This window comes from Hypanus sabinus, chromosome 17, assembly GCF_030144855.1.
Source record: "Hypanus sabinus isolate sHypSab1 chromosome 17, sHypSab1.hap1, whole genome shotgun sequence".
NCBI lineage: Eukaryota > Metazoa > Chordata > Chondrichthyes > Myliobatiformes > Dasyatidae > Hypanus > Hypanus sabinus.
In genome coordinates, this window is record NC_082722.1 from 85,438,018 (window position 1) to 85,454,146 (window position 16,129).

A 16,129-nucleotide genomic window follows, 5' to 3' on the forward strand; every position below is an offset into this window, starting at 1 on the left:
TTTAAACTTAGCATGTTCCTGCATAACCTCAAGTGAATAGTCTTTGAGAATCTACTATTCCACCCTATAACAAATCATGCCCCTTCAACGGGATTTGCGAATTAAAAGCTTCTCATTTAATTTTGTGTCTTCATGCAAGAACAAACTAAACAGCTAGCATTCGGATTTTAAAAACCTTTGTGCTTCAGCATTCCAACGAAACCATTCAAAAGAACCGTTTTTAAGGGAGATTCTGAGACAAGCTGGATAGGAAAGGGAAGGTTTAAAAAACTTGTTTAAAAAGTCAGACATAACTTCTTTGAACTTAGCGCGTTCCTGCGTAACCTCAGGCGAATAATCTTCAACAATTGTAATCTTGCTGCCACGATAATCAGTCATGCCACTTCGATGAGATTCGCGTATTAACAGTTCCTTTGTTTTAAGTTCATGAAAACAAATTATTACCGATCTTGGTCTATCTCTGTCAGGAGATCTAAAGACAGGAGACCTGTAAACTCGATCAATCATAGGCAAAGACGCCAAATTTTCTGGAAATAATTCTTGCAGAAAGTTTGCAAAGAATTCCATAGGATGAATCCTTCAATTAATTCTTCGAGACCCAGAACCCGTAGATTGTTCCTTCTGCTTCTATTTATTATGTTGATGATCTTCTGACTTAACTTTTCATTGGATTTTAATTGCTTTTCTCAAAGCTTTTGCAGTTCATCCACTTCTGTTTCCAGAGACGACTACATTGCTTCATTATTTTTTATACGTTTATCATGTTCATTAAGAGTTTGCTGAACAGAATCCAATTTACCATCTTTTTGAATTCAGAGCTGAATTGTTGAAATTTCTCAGAGGCTTCTCGTGGTTGACTTCGCAGCAAATCCATAATAGAATCCAAAGAAGCAGGGGGATCATCCTTTTTAGTACCTCTGCTACTCCTTGATGTAGCCATAATGAAAAAATATTACACTTAAAAAAGAAGTTTCAAGACAGGCTGGAAATAGTAAGATAATTAGAGTTGGAGCAAAGGGAGATTGCTGCTACTCCATCAGCCACCACCAGGAAATCTCAGCACTTTTTTTCAAAATGTCACTCAAGTTGCCTCCTCTCTCTCCTGATTCGATTAGGTTGCCAGAAAAAAAAACTACATTGTTTAGGATTGAGAGAACTTTGAATCTTTTGGAATTATTTGCAGGTAAAAGCAGTTTTGAAAGAAAGGTTTTGCTTTGTGGTTCCTGAGTTGTGACTTTACCTTTGTGATCGGTATCCTGCTATTTCCTGGCCCTCTTAATATATGATTTTAGATTCCTTGGCTGGTTTTGCTATTGATGGACTATTGAAGTTGTGTGAGGAGAGGGATGGGTTCTGTTCCTGTGCAGATCACTACTACTTCTATTAATGGCACCCCAACAGCAGCTCGGCAGTTCTTTCAGCTACAGGTCTATGTGAAAGCATTGAAAACCTTCATAAGACTTCTGTATGTCTGAGCCATGTGTTGTACTGCAGGCCAGTTGGGCACTGATTAAAGCAGACAGTCCAGGGAGTAACGTACTTGGACTAAAGGGCAAATTGAATAGTCAGGAGTGTAGCAGGCTTCTTTCTCGACAGGCTTTGTCTTGCGCTGGCTAATCTTGGTTTGGCCCATATACTCTGTGTGGAGCTATTATTCTGACCATACCTTGACCATAGTGTTCCATACCCCTCCATCCAAGTATTTATCCAAACTTCTCAAATGTTGCATTCAATCCTGCATCCACCACTTCTACTGGCAGCTCATTCCACACTCTCATCACCGTCTGAGTGAAGAAGTTCCTCGTGAATATTTCAGCTTCCACTTTTAACATATGTCCTCTAATGATAGTCTCACCTAACCTGAGGGGGAAAAGCCCGCTTGCAAATGCCCCTCATAATTTTGCACAGTACTGTAATTATCAATGTGGAGCAGAGAGTGAGTTTGTAAATCTGGCAGGAGCAGAAACCATAGAAAGGTTGCAGAGAAATACAAGGATGTTGCATGGATTGGGGAGCATGGCTTATGAGAGTAGGTTGAGTGAACTCGGCCTTTTCTCCTTGGAGCAACAGAGGAAGAGTGGTGACCTGATAGAGGTGTACAAGATAATGAGAGGCATTATAGGCATCTGTTAGTCTAGTAAGACCATGGATTTGCACTTTGGAAGGTTTCCAGGGTGCATGTCTTTGCAAGGTTGTATGGAAGCCCATGCTGCAAGTCTTCCCTCTCCATGCCACCGATGTTGTCAAAGGGAAGGGCACTAGGGCCGATACAGCTTGGCACTGGGCTCATTGCAGAGCAATGTGTGGTTCAGTGCCTTGCTCAAGGACACAACAGGCTCCTCAGCTGAGGCTCAAACTAGCAACCTTCAGATCACTAGACCAACACTTTAACCACTTGGCCATGCGCCAACACAGGCATTGTTGAGAGGCATTGATCATGTGGATAGTCAGATGCTTTTCCCCAGAGCCGAAATGGCTAGCACAAGAGGGCATAGTTTTAAGGTGCTTGTAAGTAGGTACAGAAGAGATGTCGGTTAAGTTTTTTTACACAGAGAGTGGTCAGTGCATGGAATGGGCTGCTGGTGGCAGATGTAGAAACGGAAACGATAGGGTTTTTTAAGAGACTCCTGGATAGGTACATGGAGCTTAGAAAAATAGAGGGCTATGGGTAAAGCCTAGGTAGTTCTAAGGTAGGGACATGTTTGGCACAGCTTTGTGAGCCAAAGGGCCTGTATTGTGCTGTAGGTTTTCAATGTTTCTAGGAGCAAAGGATGTTGGGAATGGCAAGGGTGGAACGCTGTGGGAGAAGTATGGAACAAGTGGCAGAGGAGTGTCGGGGCGGGAGAGGTGGTGTGTGTGTGCAGGCATGGTCACTTAATTCCAATCATTTGTTTATTGATCATTACAGAATGTTGCTCTAGTACTTCCCACTCTCTCACCTCTCCCTTCCCATTTCCCAGCCATAGTTCCCCTCTCCCTGCCCCCTTCCCACTCAGTCCACAATCAGAATCAGGTTTAGCATCACTAACATATGTCATGAATATTTTTATTACAGCAGCAGTACAGTACTGTATCTCTTATCAAATTTCTCATTCTTCTCGTGCATTTCTTATTCCTCATTTGATCTTAACTGTGTACCCCTGACTTTTTCTTTATCAGGGTCTCAATATCCCTTAAGAACCAAGGTTCCCCAAACCTGTTGATCTTGCCTATTTTTGTTTCCGAATATACAACACTGTACTTTTGGTATTACAGATTTGAAAGCTTCCCACTTCTTCTGTCTCTCTTTGCTGGAAATTGTAACACAAAGGATTCTGCTAATGCTGGAAATCCAAAATAGTACACACAAAATGCTGGAGGTGGAAATGGTTAAATAGGTGACGTTTTGGGCTTAGACCCTTCACCAGGACAGGAATGGAAGGGGGAAGGTGCCAGATTAAGAAGATGGGGGGTGGGGGAGAAGGACAAGCTAGAAAGTGAAAATGAAGCCAGGTGAATGGGGAAACAGTGATGAAGTAAGAAGCTGGGAGGTGATAGATGGGAAATGTGAAGGACTGGAGAAGAAGCAATCTGAAAGGAGAGGAGAGTGATAGCAGGTGAAGAGAAGAGATAAGAGGACAGAGTGGGGAATTGAAGGGGGGGAATTACCAAAAGTTGGAGAAATCAGCGTTCATGCCATCAGGTGAGGGGCTACCTCGACCTCATTGTGGTGCGGAGGCCATGGACCAACATGTCAGATTGGAAATGAGGATAGAAATTAAAATGGTTGGCCACTTGAGTGGAGATGCTCAACAAAGTGGTTAACCCACCAATTTACATCGGGTCACACCAATGTAGAGATGGAGATGGCTGCATTGGTTGGGAGCACTGGATGTAGTAGATGACCCCAACAGATTCACAGGTTTGGTACAAAGTTGGATCGCTTTGGGTGCCAAAGTGTGACTTTGGGCTGGGTGAAGGAATCTGGACCTGGAACAAGACACTCGGCAGCGTGGTCTAGGCCACGAGTCCTTTCCAGTTGCTTGGTCCTAGTGCGAGGTACGGTATGCTGTTTAGACAATTTAAATGCCAACCCAGATCAGAGGTAAGAGCTGATTCAATCGCTCTCTGTGATTTATCACTCCCGTCCAGGGTGCGGAGCCTTTCACTGTTCAGTTGTTGGGTCGATTTAAATGCCACAGATAGACTGAAAAGACAGGGTGTCAGTTGGGACAAGAACTAATTTTGCTCGTTCTCCGCCCTGGTTATCTTCATGGCACTGAGGCTATGAAGACTACCCCGGCTGCTGCGCTCCGTGCCTGCTAATGTGCAGGATTCCATGGAGGAAGCATGACTGTACATCAGGGAAACAAATGTGTTTGAGGGAATAGGAGTTTTAAACTCCCAATGCCGATTATCTTGCTGGCAAACGTGTAGTCTCTGGTGAATAAAATCAATTATCTCAGTGCTAGGGTGCTGAATCAAGGCTGATTTATACTTGTGCGTAGCCCTGATTTTCACTTCTGCGTTGCTCTACGCCATAGAGAGCATGGGTTGATATGCGCCAAAACTCTAGTTGGCGGTGGGGTTTCTGTGCCACTGTGTTGAGTTTCTTCATGAGAGACATGGATGAGGAAATGTATTTCAAACATTTCCACATGTCAGCAGATAGATATGACAATTTGGTTCATCTATTTCGCATCGGTGTATGCACAGCCTACAAACATGGCGGAGAAGAAGCAACTGGAAATGCGTAGGAGCAAATGCGATGCTCTCAAGCAGACCGATTACCGTTGTTGCGGTCTGCGTCGCCACAATGCTTGAGTAACTTTTCTGGAGAGGTGCACGCTGCACAGGGTACGGCGTCGGGTACATAATTCCTACGGCGTCAATGCGACGCACAAGTATAAATCGGCCTCAAGAGGGACATTAGGACCACGTGTGTCCTTTGTTTCACAGAATCCTGGTTAACCGTTTCCATGCCAGATGCAGCGATTCAGATCGACAGGTTTACGAGACACTGACAGGGTAGATCAGGGTGGAAGAGTATGCCTCATGATCAACTCTTCTTGGTGCACAACTATATCAGTGCTGACCCAATTCTGTTCACCAGACCTGGAATATTTAGTAGTTAAATCCTGTCCTTTTTTCCTACCAGGGAAGTTATCTAGGGTCATTTTGGTAGCAGTTACATTCCACCTCAGGTCAATGTCAATCTGGCTTTAGATGATCAGAGCAATGGGATGAACGTGCATGAAAGAGCATATCCTAACGCTTTCACCATTGTTTTGGGAGATTTTAACCAGGCCAGTCTGAAAAAATCACCAAGCAATTACCAGCAACAGACCACTTGCAATGCTAGAGGAAACAATACACTGGACCATTGCTATACCACCGTCAAGAATGCCTTCTGTGCTATTCCATGCCCTCACTTCAGGAAGTCTGATCACCTGGCTGTACTTCTACTCCCTGAGTATAAGCAGAGACTGGAAACTGCACCACCAGCAGTAAGGACCAAGAAGGTATGGACAAGGGAAGCACAGAAGCGCCTACAAGACTGCTTTGAATCAGTGGACTGGACTGTATTCAGGGATTCATCTTTGAACTTGGATGAGTATGCTGCAGTTGTTAACAACTTCATTAGTACTTGTGTGATGAATGAGTGCCTACAAAGACTTACTGTACATTCCCAAACCGAAAGCCATGGATGAACCAGGATATTCGTCTTCTGCTGTAGGCTAGAACTGTGGCATTCAAGTCTGACGACCGAAGCCTGAACCAGAAATCCTGGTTTGATTTGCTGAGGGCTATTTCAAGGGCAAAGAGACAATTTTGAATGAAGTTGGAGACGACAACTGTGATAAGGTTTGCAAGACATTACTTCCTACAAAGCGAAACCTAATAGCATGAATGGTAGTGATGCTTCACTACCAGATGAACTCAACACCTTCTACGCCCACTTTGAAAGGGAGAATACAACTACAGCTGTGAAAATTCCTGCTGCACCTGATGACCCTGTGATCTCTGTCTCAGAGGCCAATGTTAAGCTGACTTTAAAGAGAGTGAACCTTTGCAAGGCGGAAGGACCCAATGGAACACCTGGTAAGGCTCTCAAAGCCTGCGCCAGCCAACTAACGGGAGTATTCAAGGACATTTTCAACCTCTCACTGCTATGGGCAGAAGTTCCCACTTGCTTCAAAAAGTCAAAAATTATACCAGTCTAAGAAGAATAACATGAGCTGCCTTAATGATTATTGCCCAGTAGCACCTGCGTCTACAGTGATGGAACCCTAATGCAAGAGGTTGGTCATGACTAGACTGCTCCTGCCGCAGCAAGGACCTGGACCCATTGCAATTTGCTCATCACCACAACAGGTCAACAGCAGACTCAATCTCAATGGCTCTCCACACAGCTTTAGATCACCTGGATAACACAAACACCTACGTCAGGATGCTGTTCATGGACTATAGCTCAGCATTTAATACCATCATTCCCACAATCCTGATTGAGAAGTTGCAGAGCCTGGGCCTCCGTACCTCCATCTGCAATTGGATCCTCGACTTCTTAACCGGAAGACCACAATCTGTGTGGTTTGGTGATAACATCTTCCCCTTGCTGACGATCAACACTAGCGCACCTCAGGGGTGTGTGCTTAGCCCACTGCTCTACTTTCTCTGTACCCAAGACTGTGTGGCTAGGTATAGCTCAAATACCATCTATAAATTTGCTGACAATACAACCATTGTTGGTAGAATCTCAAGTGGTGACGAAAGGGTGTACAGGAGTGAAATATGCCAACTAGTGGAGTGGTGTCTCAACAACAACCTGGCACTCAACATCAGTGAGACAAAAGAGTTGATTGTTGACTTCAGGAAGGGTAAGACGAAAGAACATATACCAATCCTCATTGAGGTATCAGAAGATGAGAGAGTGAGCAGTTTCAAGTTCCTGAGTGTCAAGATCTCTGAGCATTTAACTTGGTCCCAACAGATGAATGCAGTTATAAAGAAGGCAAGAAAGTAACAATACTTCATTAGGAGTTTGAAGAGATTTGGTATATCAACAAATACACTCAAAGACTTCTATAGATGTACCTCTGTGAGCATTCTGACCGGCTACATCACTGTCTGGTATGGGGAGGGGGTGGCTACTGCAGAGGGTTGTAAATTTAGTCAGCTCCACCTTGGGTACTATCCTACAAGGTACCCAGGACATCAAGGAGTGGTGTCTCAGGAAGGCAGCGTCCATTATTAAGGACCTCTAGCACACAGGGCACGCCCTTTTGTCACTGTTACCATCAGATAAGAGGGACAGAAAGAAGCCTCGGCGATTCAGGAACAGCTTCTTCCCTTCTCCCATCTGATTCCTAAATGGACATTGAACCCTTGGACACTACCTCACTTTTTAAAATCTATAGTATTACTGTTTTTTGCACAATTTTTAATCTATTCAATATAGGGGTACTATAATTGATTTACTTATTTATATACTATTAATTTGTTTTTTTTTTCTATATTATGTATTGCATTGAACTGCTGCTGCTAAGTTAACAAATTTCACGTCACATGCCGGTGATAATAAACCCGATTCGGATTGCAGGAGGCTTTGGGCCTACTCTGGGCTGTTCTAGAGTTTGGATCTGAGAACTTAATTTTGGTTTTGAATGTTGTTGTTTGCTTTAATTGTTAGCATGATTCTTATTTTATTCTTTCTTTTGTGCATTGAGTGTTGTTTTTTTTTGTTTTTATTTAATTGGGTTCTGTCTGGTTTCTAGCTTTGTGGCTACCTGTGAGCAAACAAATCTCAAAGTTGTATAGTTCATAATTCTTTGATAATATTTGAATCTTGAAACGGAAGAGATTGGTGAGAGCAACATCAACAGTGGAGGAAGGGAAACCCCATTCTTTGAAGGATATCTCTGATGTTCTGGAGAGGAATGTCTCTTCCTGGGAACAGATGCAGCAGTATAGTCAAGATAGCCATGGGAATTGGTAAGTTTGTAAAAGATATTGGTAGACAATTTGTCTCCAGAGATAGAGAGTTTGAGAAGGGGGAGAGAGGTGTCTGAAATGGACCAAGTAAATTTAAGAGCACAATGGAAGTTGGAGGCAAAGTTGATGAAATTGATGTAGCAGTAATGCAGTTGTCAATGCAGCTCAGAAAGAGTTAGGAGCATTACCAGTGATATCTTGGAATATGGACTATTCCACATAGCCGACGAAAAGGCAGGCATAGCTGGCCCATTCAGGTGCCTGTAACTGCATGTTGAGTTTGGAGAAAGTGGGAGGAGCTCAAAGAGAAATTGTTGAAACTGGAAAGTTGTCCTTTCTCCAATTTAGAATCTGAACTTGAAGGACCAGTCCTATCCTTCATAGTTAGTGATGCAACACTTCCTCTGTTGACTAAATCCTAACCCCTTTTTCCAGTAGATTCCCTACAAATATGTAAGGCTCATCAACCTGTAATAACTTGTATCAACTCAAATTGCCAACAGATGAGAAGATGGAGTGCGAGGAAGGAATGAACGGTGGTGTCAGGGAACTGCCTACTCTTGTTTCTTTTTGTGTTCTCATCCAAATTCCTGATATAAGACCATAAGATATAGAGAGCAAAATTACGATTGAGAAGGTGCTCAGGAAGCTTAATAGTCTGAGGGTAGATAAATCTCCTGGACCTGATGAAATGCACCCTAGGGTTCTGAAGGAAGTAGCTGGAGAGATTATGGAGGTATTAGAGATGATCTTTCAAGAATCAATAGATTCTGGCATTGTACTGGATGACTAGAAAATTGCAAATGTTACTCCGTTATTTAAGAAGGGCGAGAGGCAGCAGAACTGAAACTGTTAGCCTGACATCAGAGGTTGGGAAGTTGTTGGAATCTATTGTTGAGGATGAGATTACAGAGTATCTGGAGGCACATGACAAGGTAAGCCAAAGCCAGCATGGTTTCCTGAAAGGAAAATCCTGCCTGACAAACCTACTGCAATTCTTTGAGGAAATTACAAGCAGGGTAGACAAAGGCGATGTATTAGTTGTGGTGTATTTAGATTTTCAGAAGGCTGACAAGGTACCACACATGAGGCTGCTTAGCAAGGTAAGAGCTCATGGAATTACAGGGAAGTTAAAGAATTGGCTGGTTGGCAGAAAACAGAGAGTGGGAATGGATCGTATTCTAGCTGGCCACCAGTTACCAGTGGAGTTCCACAGGGGTCAGTGTTGGGACCGCTGCTTTTTATGATGTATGTCAATAATTTGGACTACAGTATTAATGGATATGTGGCTAAATTTGCCGATGATACAAAGATAGGTGAAGGAGTGGGTAGTGTTGAGGAAACAGAGAGACTAAGATAGTTTAGGGGAATGGCAAAGAAGTGGCAAATGAAATAGTGTTGGAAAGTGTATGGTCATGCACATTGGTGGTAGAAATAAACAGGCAGACTATTATTCAGATGGGGAGAGAATTCAAAATGCAGAGATGCAAAGGGACTTGGGAGTCCTTGTGCAGAATACCCTAAAGGTTAACCTCCAGGTTGAGTCAATTGTGGAAAATGGCGAATGCAATGTTGGCATCCACTTCTAGAAGTATAGAATATGAGCAGACATATGGCGTTGAGGCTCTATAAGGCACTCGTGGAGTATTGTGTGCAGTTCTGGGCTACTTATTTTTGAAAGGATATACTGACATTGGAGAGGGTTCAGTGAAGATTCACGAGAATGATTCCAGGGACGAAAGGGTTACAGTATGAGGAACGCCTGGTAGCTCTTGGGCTGTATTCCCTGGAGTTCAGGAGAATGAGAGGGGATCTCATAGAAACATTCCGAATGTTAAAAGGCCTGAACAGATTAGATATGGCAAAGTTATTTCCCACGGTAGGGGAGTGTAGGACAAGAGGGCACGACTTCAGGATTGAAGGACGTCCTTTTAGAAATGAGATGTGGAGAAATTATTTTAGTCAAAAAGTGGTAGATCTGTGGAATTTGTTGCCACGAACGGAGGCCAAGTCATTGGGTGTATTTGAGGCAGAGATAGAAAGGTTCTTCATTAGCCAGGGCATCAAAGGGTATGGGGAGAAGGCAGAGGAGTGGGGATGAATGGAAGAATTGGTTCAACCCATGATTGAATGGCGGAGTAGACTCAGTGGGATGAATGGCCTACTTCTGCTCCTATATCTTAATGGTCTTATAAATCTCCAAAATTGAATTTAACTTCCTGTAAAGAAAGAAAGGGAAAGGAGGGTGAGCATGTGCCAGACTACATTGGGGAAGTGCCATTGCAGAGAGTCAACAGCTCTAAATTCCTGAGCCTTAACATATCTATCCAATGCCTGTCCTGGCCCAGTACAGAGATGTAATTATAAGGAAGGTGCTTCAGAATCTTTACTTCCTTAGGAAGTTATAGAGGTTTGATTTCTTCCAGAGCACTCTTAACAATTTTTCACAGATGAACTATAGAAAGTGTCCTGACTGGGTGCATAATTGTTTAGTGTGGCAATTTGAATGTGCAGGAACAAACGAAAAGCTTCAGAGAGAAGTGAACTCAGCCCAGTACATCACAAACACTTCCCTTCTTGTCAGTGATAGTATTTGCAGGATGTACTGCCTCAAGAAGGCAACATCCATTATCAACAATTCCACATTCCAGGCCAAGCCATCTTTTCCCAGCTATCATCAAGCAGTGGATACAGGAGCTTGAAGTCACACAGCACAACATTTAAGAACAGCTACTTCTCTTTAACCATTTTGTTCTTGAATGGAAAATGGAAAAACTCCTAATAAGACATTGGAGCAGAATTAGGCCATCTGACCCATAGAGTCTGCTGAGCCATTTAATCACGGCTGATCCTTTTTTTTCTCCTCCTCAGCCCCAGTTTCCAGCCTTCTCCCTGTAACCTTTGATGCCATGCCCAATCAAGAACCGATCAATCTCTGTGTTAAATACACCTGACAACCTGGTCTCCACAACTGCGCGTGGAAACAAATTCCACACATTCGCCACCGTTTGGCTAAAAAAAATCTCTGTGATTTGAAAGGGTGCCACTCTATCCTGAGGCTGTGCCCTATTGTCCTAGACTCTCCCACCATGGGAAACATCCTTTCCACATCTACTCTGTCGAGGCCTTTCAACATTCAAAAGGTTTCAATGAGAACTCCCCCCCGCCCCCCCATCCTTCTAAATTCCAGTGAGTACAGACCCAGAGTCATCAAACGTTCCTCGTATGATAACCCTTTCATTCCTGGAATCATCCTTGTGAACCTACTCTGGACCCTCTCCAAAGCCAGCACTACTTTTCTAAGATGAGGGGCCCAAAACTGTTCACTGTTCTCAAGTTGAGGCCCCACCAGTGCCTTATAAAGCCTCAGCATCCCACATCCTTGCTCTTGTATTCTAGACCTCTTAAAATGAATGCTAACATGGCATTTGCCTTCCTCACCACTGACTCAACCTGCGTTAACTTGTAGGGTATTCTGCACAAGGATTCCCAAGTCCCTTTGCATCTCAGATTTTTGGATTTTCTCCCCTTTTAGAAAATAGTCTGCATATTTATTTCTACTACCAAAGTGCTTGACCATGAATTTTGCCACATTGTGTTTAATTTGCCACTTGCTCATTCTCCTAATCTGTCTAAGTCCTTCTGCAGAAAGGATAAGTGCCAGGAGGGACGAATGGACAAGGGAATTGCCTGGGGAGCAATCCCTGTGGAAAACAGAGTAGGAATGGCAAGATGTGCTTGGTGGTGGGATCCTGCTGGAGATGGCCCCTTTAAAAGTGCAGCTAGGTAATGAGTTCTGCCTGCCTGTTTTAAGTGTTTTTCATTTAAACTTTGATAGATGTGAGTGTATGAAGACTTTGTGTACTGAGTTTCTGCTGTGGGGTTTAAAATCCAGAGATACACAAGAAATGCTTTTCACCCCAGGTGGTAGGCTGTTCAACTCGCAGGCTGCAAGAGTGATGGAGACAGGAACCCTCAATACATAGATAAGGCATGTCAAAGTGCATTTAAGGCATTATGACTGGCAAGAGCGATTAGAATCAATAGCTCTTTTCTTGCTGGCATTGTTTTTTGGCAAGATTTTACATTACTTGTATAATTTTAATAATCACAAATGCTGAAGCTTAGATTTTAATTTTTATTCTTTTTTTTTCCCTTAGGAGGGAGAGGACGAGAAGGCAGATGTTGAATAGTATCGAATAACTAAATTGGAGGGGTGTGGGAGAATCTGGCAGAGGTGTGTTAGCAAGTTGATATTATTGTATAAATTGAGGATGTGATGAGGGATGGGTATGGAATTAGAACAGGTGGAGATTTACTTTGTGCTGAAAAATGGGAAGTACAGAGGTGGGGGAGATGTATCAGATGTGGGAAGTACCCAGTTCTAGTCGTTATTACTGTACAAAAACAACTTATAATCAGTTAGCTGCTTCAGTGTGTTAAATCGCCCGAGATACTTCGCATCAAAAATTGACGTGAACAAGTCTTTGGGGTTGAGGAAGGAAGTTGGAGGGTGTTAGGAAAGGAATTGTAGAGCTCAAGGCCCTGACTGCTAATGTTGCAGTCAGGAGGGGCAGATTGATGAGTCTTTGTGAGTGCACCGTGTGCAGACTTCATGTACTGGTATTAATATAGGGTGTTCAGGAAGGAAAGTGGCACGTACAGGAAACATTATTTCAATCTGTGCTGAGGTTCAGAGATCATGGGATATACCAGAGTGAAGTGTTAGAGATCTTTCAATTAATCACACTCTCTGGGACAGCATTGGGTCTGGTTAATGTTGGTTTATTAGAGATCTTTGTGATTAGTCACACAGCATTAGGAGTCACTAATTTTGGTTTCTTAGTTTGTTAGTCCTCCCTTGACTTATGTCCTTTATTTCTTCTAGTTACTTACATCCAAGAAGTGACGCAATACTTTAAAAAGCCCTCATTGATTGCAGACCTTGCGTGGGACAGTCTGACACCTCAGTCTCCATCTCTGCGAGGTGAAGCCTCTGGTTCTCCAGATCACAGTGCTAAAGACAGCAAGACTTTTCCGCTGAAGATGTGCTATGTCACGAGGAACCTGAGCGTGTCTGATCCGGAGAGCAGGTTGAGATCTTAAACTCCATAAATAATCAAAAGTGTCAGACTGATCAAAAGAATGGATGAGATTCCATTCTGTATCTGCATTTGGGGTCTTTGGGCTTTACACATAAAGGCACAGAGTACAAGAGCAAGCAAGTTGCAACGACCCTTTTTGAGACGCTTCTTGGGCCACAGCTGGAATATGGTGCCCAGTTCTGGCACCACACTAGGAAAGGTATGAAAGCCTGGACAGTGTGCAGTTGTTAAATGAAGTAATTCCAGGGATAAGAGACTTCTGTTACATGGATAGACTGGAGAAGCGGCGGTTCTCTTTGGAACAGAATGACGTTATGGTATCTGGAGAGGTACTTATAAACGTGTGAAGGCTCCACACGCAGTGAATAGTGAGAGATTCCCCATTGGTGCAAGAGTCAACGATACAGATAGTTGGCAAAGTGATGCCTTTTGAGAATAAGAGAAGAGCTGGTTAATACAGCTAGCGCAGCTGATCTGGAGTGTGCTGAGGGTTGGGGTAACGGAGGGAACCAGACAAGTACTTGAACAAAAGCTGGCAGGGCAGTGGGACAAGCTAGATAGTTCTTGTGATCAGCGCAGGAAACATTTGTGTTTCTGATAGAGCCCAGAGTTGTCAGTGATACACTGTCCTGTTGTTATACTCTGAAACAACCCATAATTTTCACATAATAAATTCACCTGTTACACTAACACTCTGGTTTACTTCATAATCCTCATTAACTCAGTCTCAGCAGGTCTCACTAAAACTGAGAAATAAACTCTGTCCCACACACTATCTTTTTAATCTCATCCCTTACTAAAACCGTATAGCATATACATTCTAGTTTATCACATGTCACTCAGTTCTGATGTACTTTACACATCTGTGATGTTCATGGTGTACTCCTGTGCTGTAATCTTTTAAAACCCCCACAACGCTCATTGCAATTATTCAATATACGGTACATTCCTGATGTACTTTCCACATCCTATTTATGTCAAAAATGTTTCCTTCATTGCCTGAATTCAGGGAATTCGTCATTCTGAGAATCATCTCTAAGGCAAAGCATCTTTACTGAAGTAATGCTGAGAGGGAAATTCAGTGGCATTACCTGGTCTATACTGACCTCAAGTTCAGCTTTCTCTCACTTGCACATCTTTAATTTAGTAATCCTAAGTCAGTCAGTATGTTAAGGAAAGTAACCCCAGGGAATTCCCCTTGAGTTGAAAAAATACTTTATAGTTATTATTTCCTATTACCAATTTTCTACCCATTGACAATAGACAATAGGTGCAGAAGTAGACCATTTGGCCCTTCGAGCCTGCACCGCCATTTTGAGATCATGGCTGATCAATTACTATCAATACCCTCTTCCTGCCTTGTCCCCATATCCCTTGATTCCCCGATCCATAAGATACCTAGCTAGCTCCTTCTTGAAAGCATCCAGAGAATTGGCCTCCACTACCTTCCGAGGCAGTGCATTCCAGACCCCCACAACTCTCTGGGAGAAGAAGTTTTTCCTTAACTCTGTCCTAAATGACCTACCCCTTATTCTCATACCATGCCCTCTGGTACTGGACTCTCCCAGCATCTGGAACATATTTCCTGCCTCTATCTTGTCCAATCCCTTAATAATCTTATATGTTGCAATATGATCCCCTCTCAATCTCCTTAATTCCAGCGTGTACAAGCCCAGTCTCTCTAACCTTTCTGCGTAAGACAGTCCAGACATCCCAGGAATTAACCTCATGAATCTACGCTGCACTTCCTCTACAGCCAGGATGTCCTTCCTTAACCCTGGAGACCAAAACTGTTCACAATACTCCAGGTGTGGTCTCACCAGGGCTCTGTACAAATGCAAGAGGATTTCCTTGCTCTTGTACTCAATTCCCTTTGTAATAAAGGCCAACATTCCATTAGCCTTCTTCACTGCCTGCTGCACTTGCTCATTCACCTTCAGTGACTGATGAACAAGGACTCCGAGATCTCTTTGTATTTCTCCCTTACCCAACTCTACACTGTTCAGATAATAATCTGCCTTCCTGTTCTTACTCCCAAAGTGGATAACCTCACACTTATTCACATTAAACGCCATCTGCCAAGTATCTGCCCACTCACCCAGCCTATCCAAGTCACCCTGAATTCTCCTAACATCCTCATCACATGTCACACTGCCACCCAGCTTAGTATCATCAGCAAATTTGCTGATGTTATTTTTTATGCCTTCATCCAGATCGTTAACGTAAATAGTAAACAGCTATGGTCCCAATACCGAGCCCTGTGGTACCCCACTAATCTCTTTAAGAAACTTTGCCTAAAATCATGATGACATACCATTCAGAAGTCCATGTATACCACATTGGCTGTGTTTCTCATGGTGACCCTTTCTATTGCTTAATGAGAAACCCCTGTTTACTCTTTTGTTCATTGTTTCATATTATTGATGCAGGAGGCAGTTAGTGCTTGGAACAATCTCATGCAAGACATTTTGCAAACTCCACTCAGACAGCAGCAGAAGTCAGGATTGAGTCCAAGCTGCTCTCCCTCCTGCACCATTAGTACATTTGACTTACCTTCAACAAATCCATGCTGGCTTTCTCTAATCATAAGACCATAAGATATAGGAGCAGACTTAGGCTATTTGGCCCATCCATTCTGCTCTGTCATTTCATCATGGTTGATCCATTATTCCTCTCAACCCTTTCGTTTCATCTACCAAAATGCATAGCCATACACTTTGCAACACTGAATTCCATTTGCCATTTTTTTGTCTGTTCTAATCTGTTTAAGTTCTTCTGTAGCCTCTCTACTTCCTCAGCACTATTTGCTCCACCACCTATCTTTAGGTTGTCTGCAAACTTTGCAACAAAGTCATCAATTCCATCATTCAAATCATTGACATATAATATAAAACATATAACATGTGGTCCTAACACACATCCCTGTGGAACACCACTAGCTGCCAGCAGTCAATCAGAAAGGCTCCCTTTATTCCCAATCTTTGCCTCCTGCCAATCAGCCACTGCTTTATCTATGCTGGCATCTTTCCTGTAATATCATGGTCTTGTAGCTT

At 43.0% G+C, this 16,129-nt stretch overlaps 1 protein-coding gene across 1 annotated transcript in view; it reads left to right on the top strand.

Annotated features, from left to right (window-relative positions):
- The window catches only part of sntb2 (syntrophin, beta 2), a 65,088-nt gene that overhangs the window by 16,249 nt on the left and 32,710 nt on the right, over positions 1-16,129 (top strand). The window contains exon 2 of the mRNA XM_059992446.1: positions 12,860-13,064. Within this exon, the coding sequence (XP_059848429.1) occupies positions 12,860-13,064 (205 nt within the window). The remainder of the gene's footprint in view (positions 1-12,859; positions 13,065-16,129) is intronic.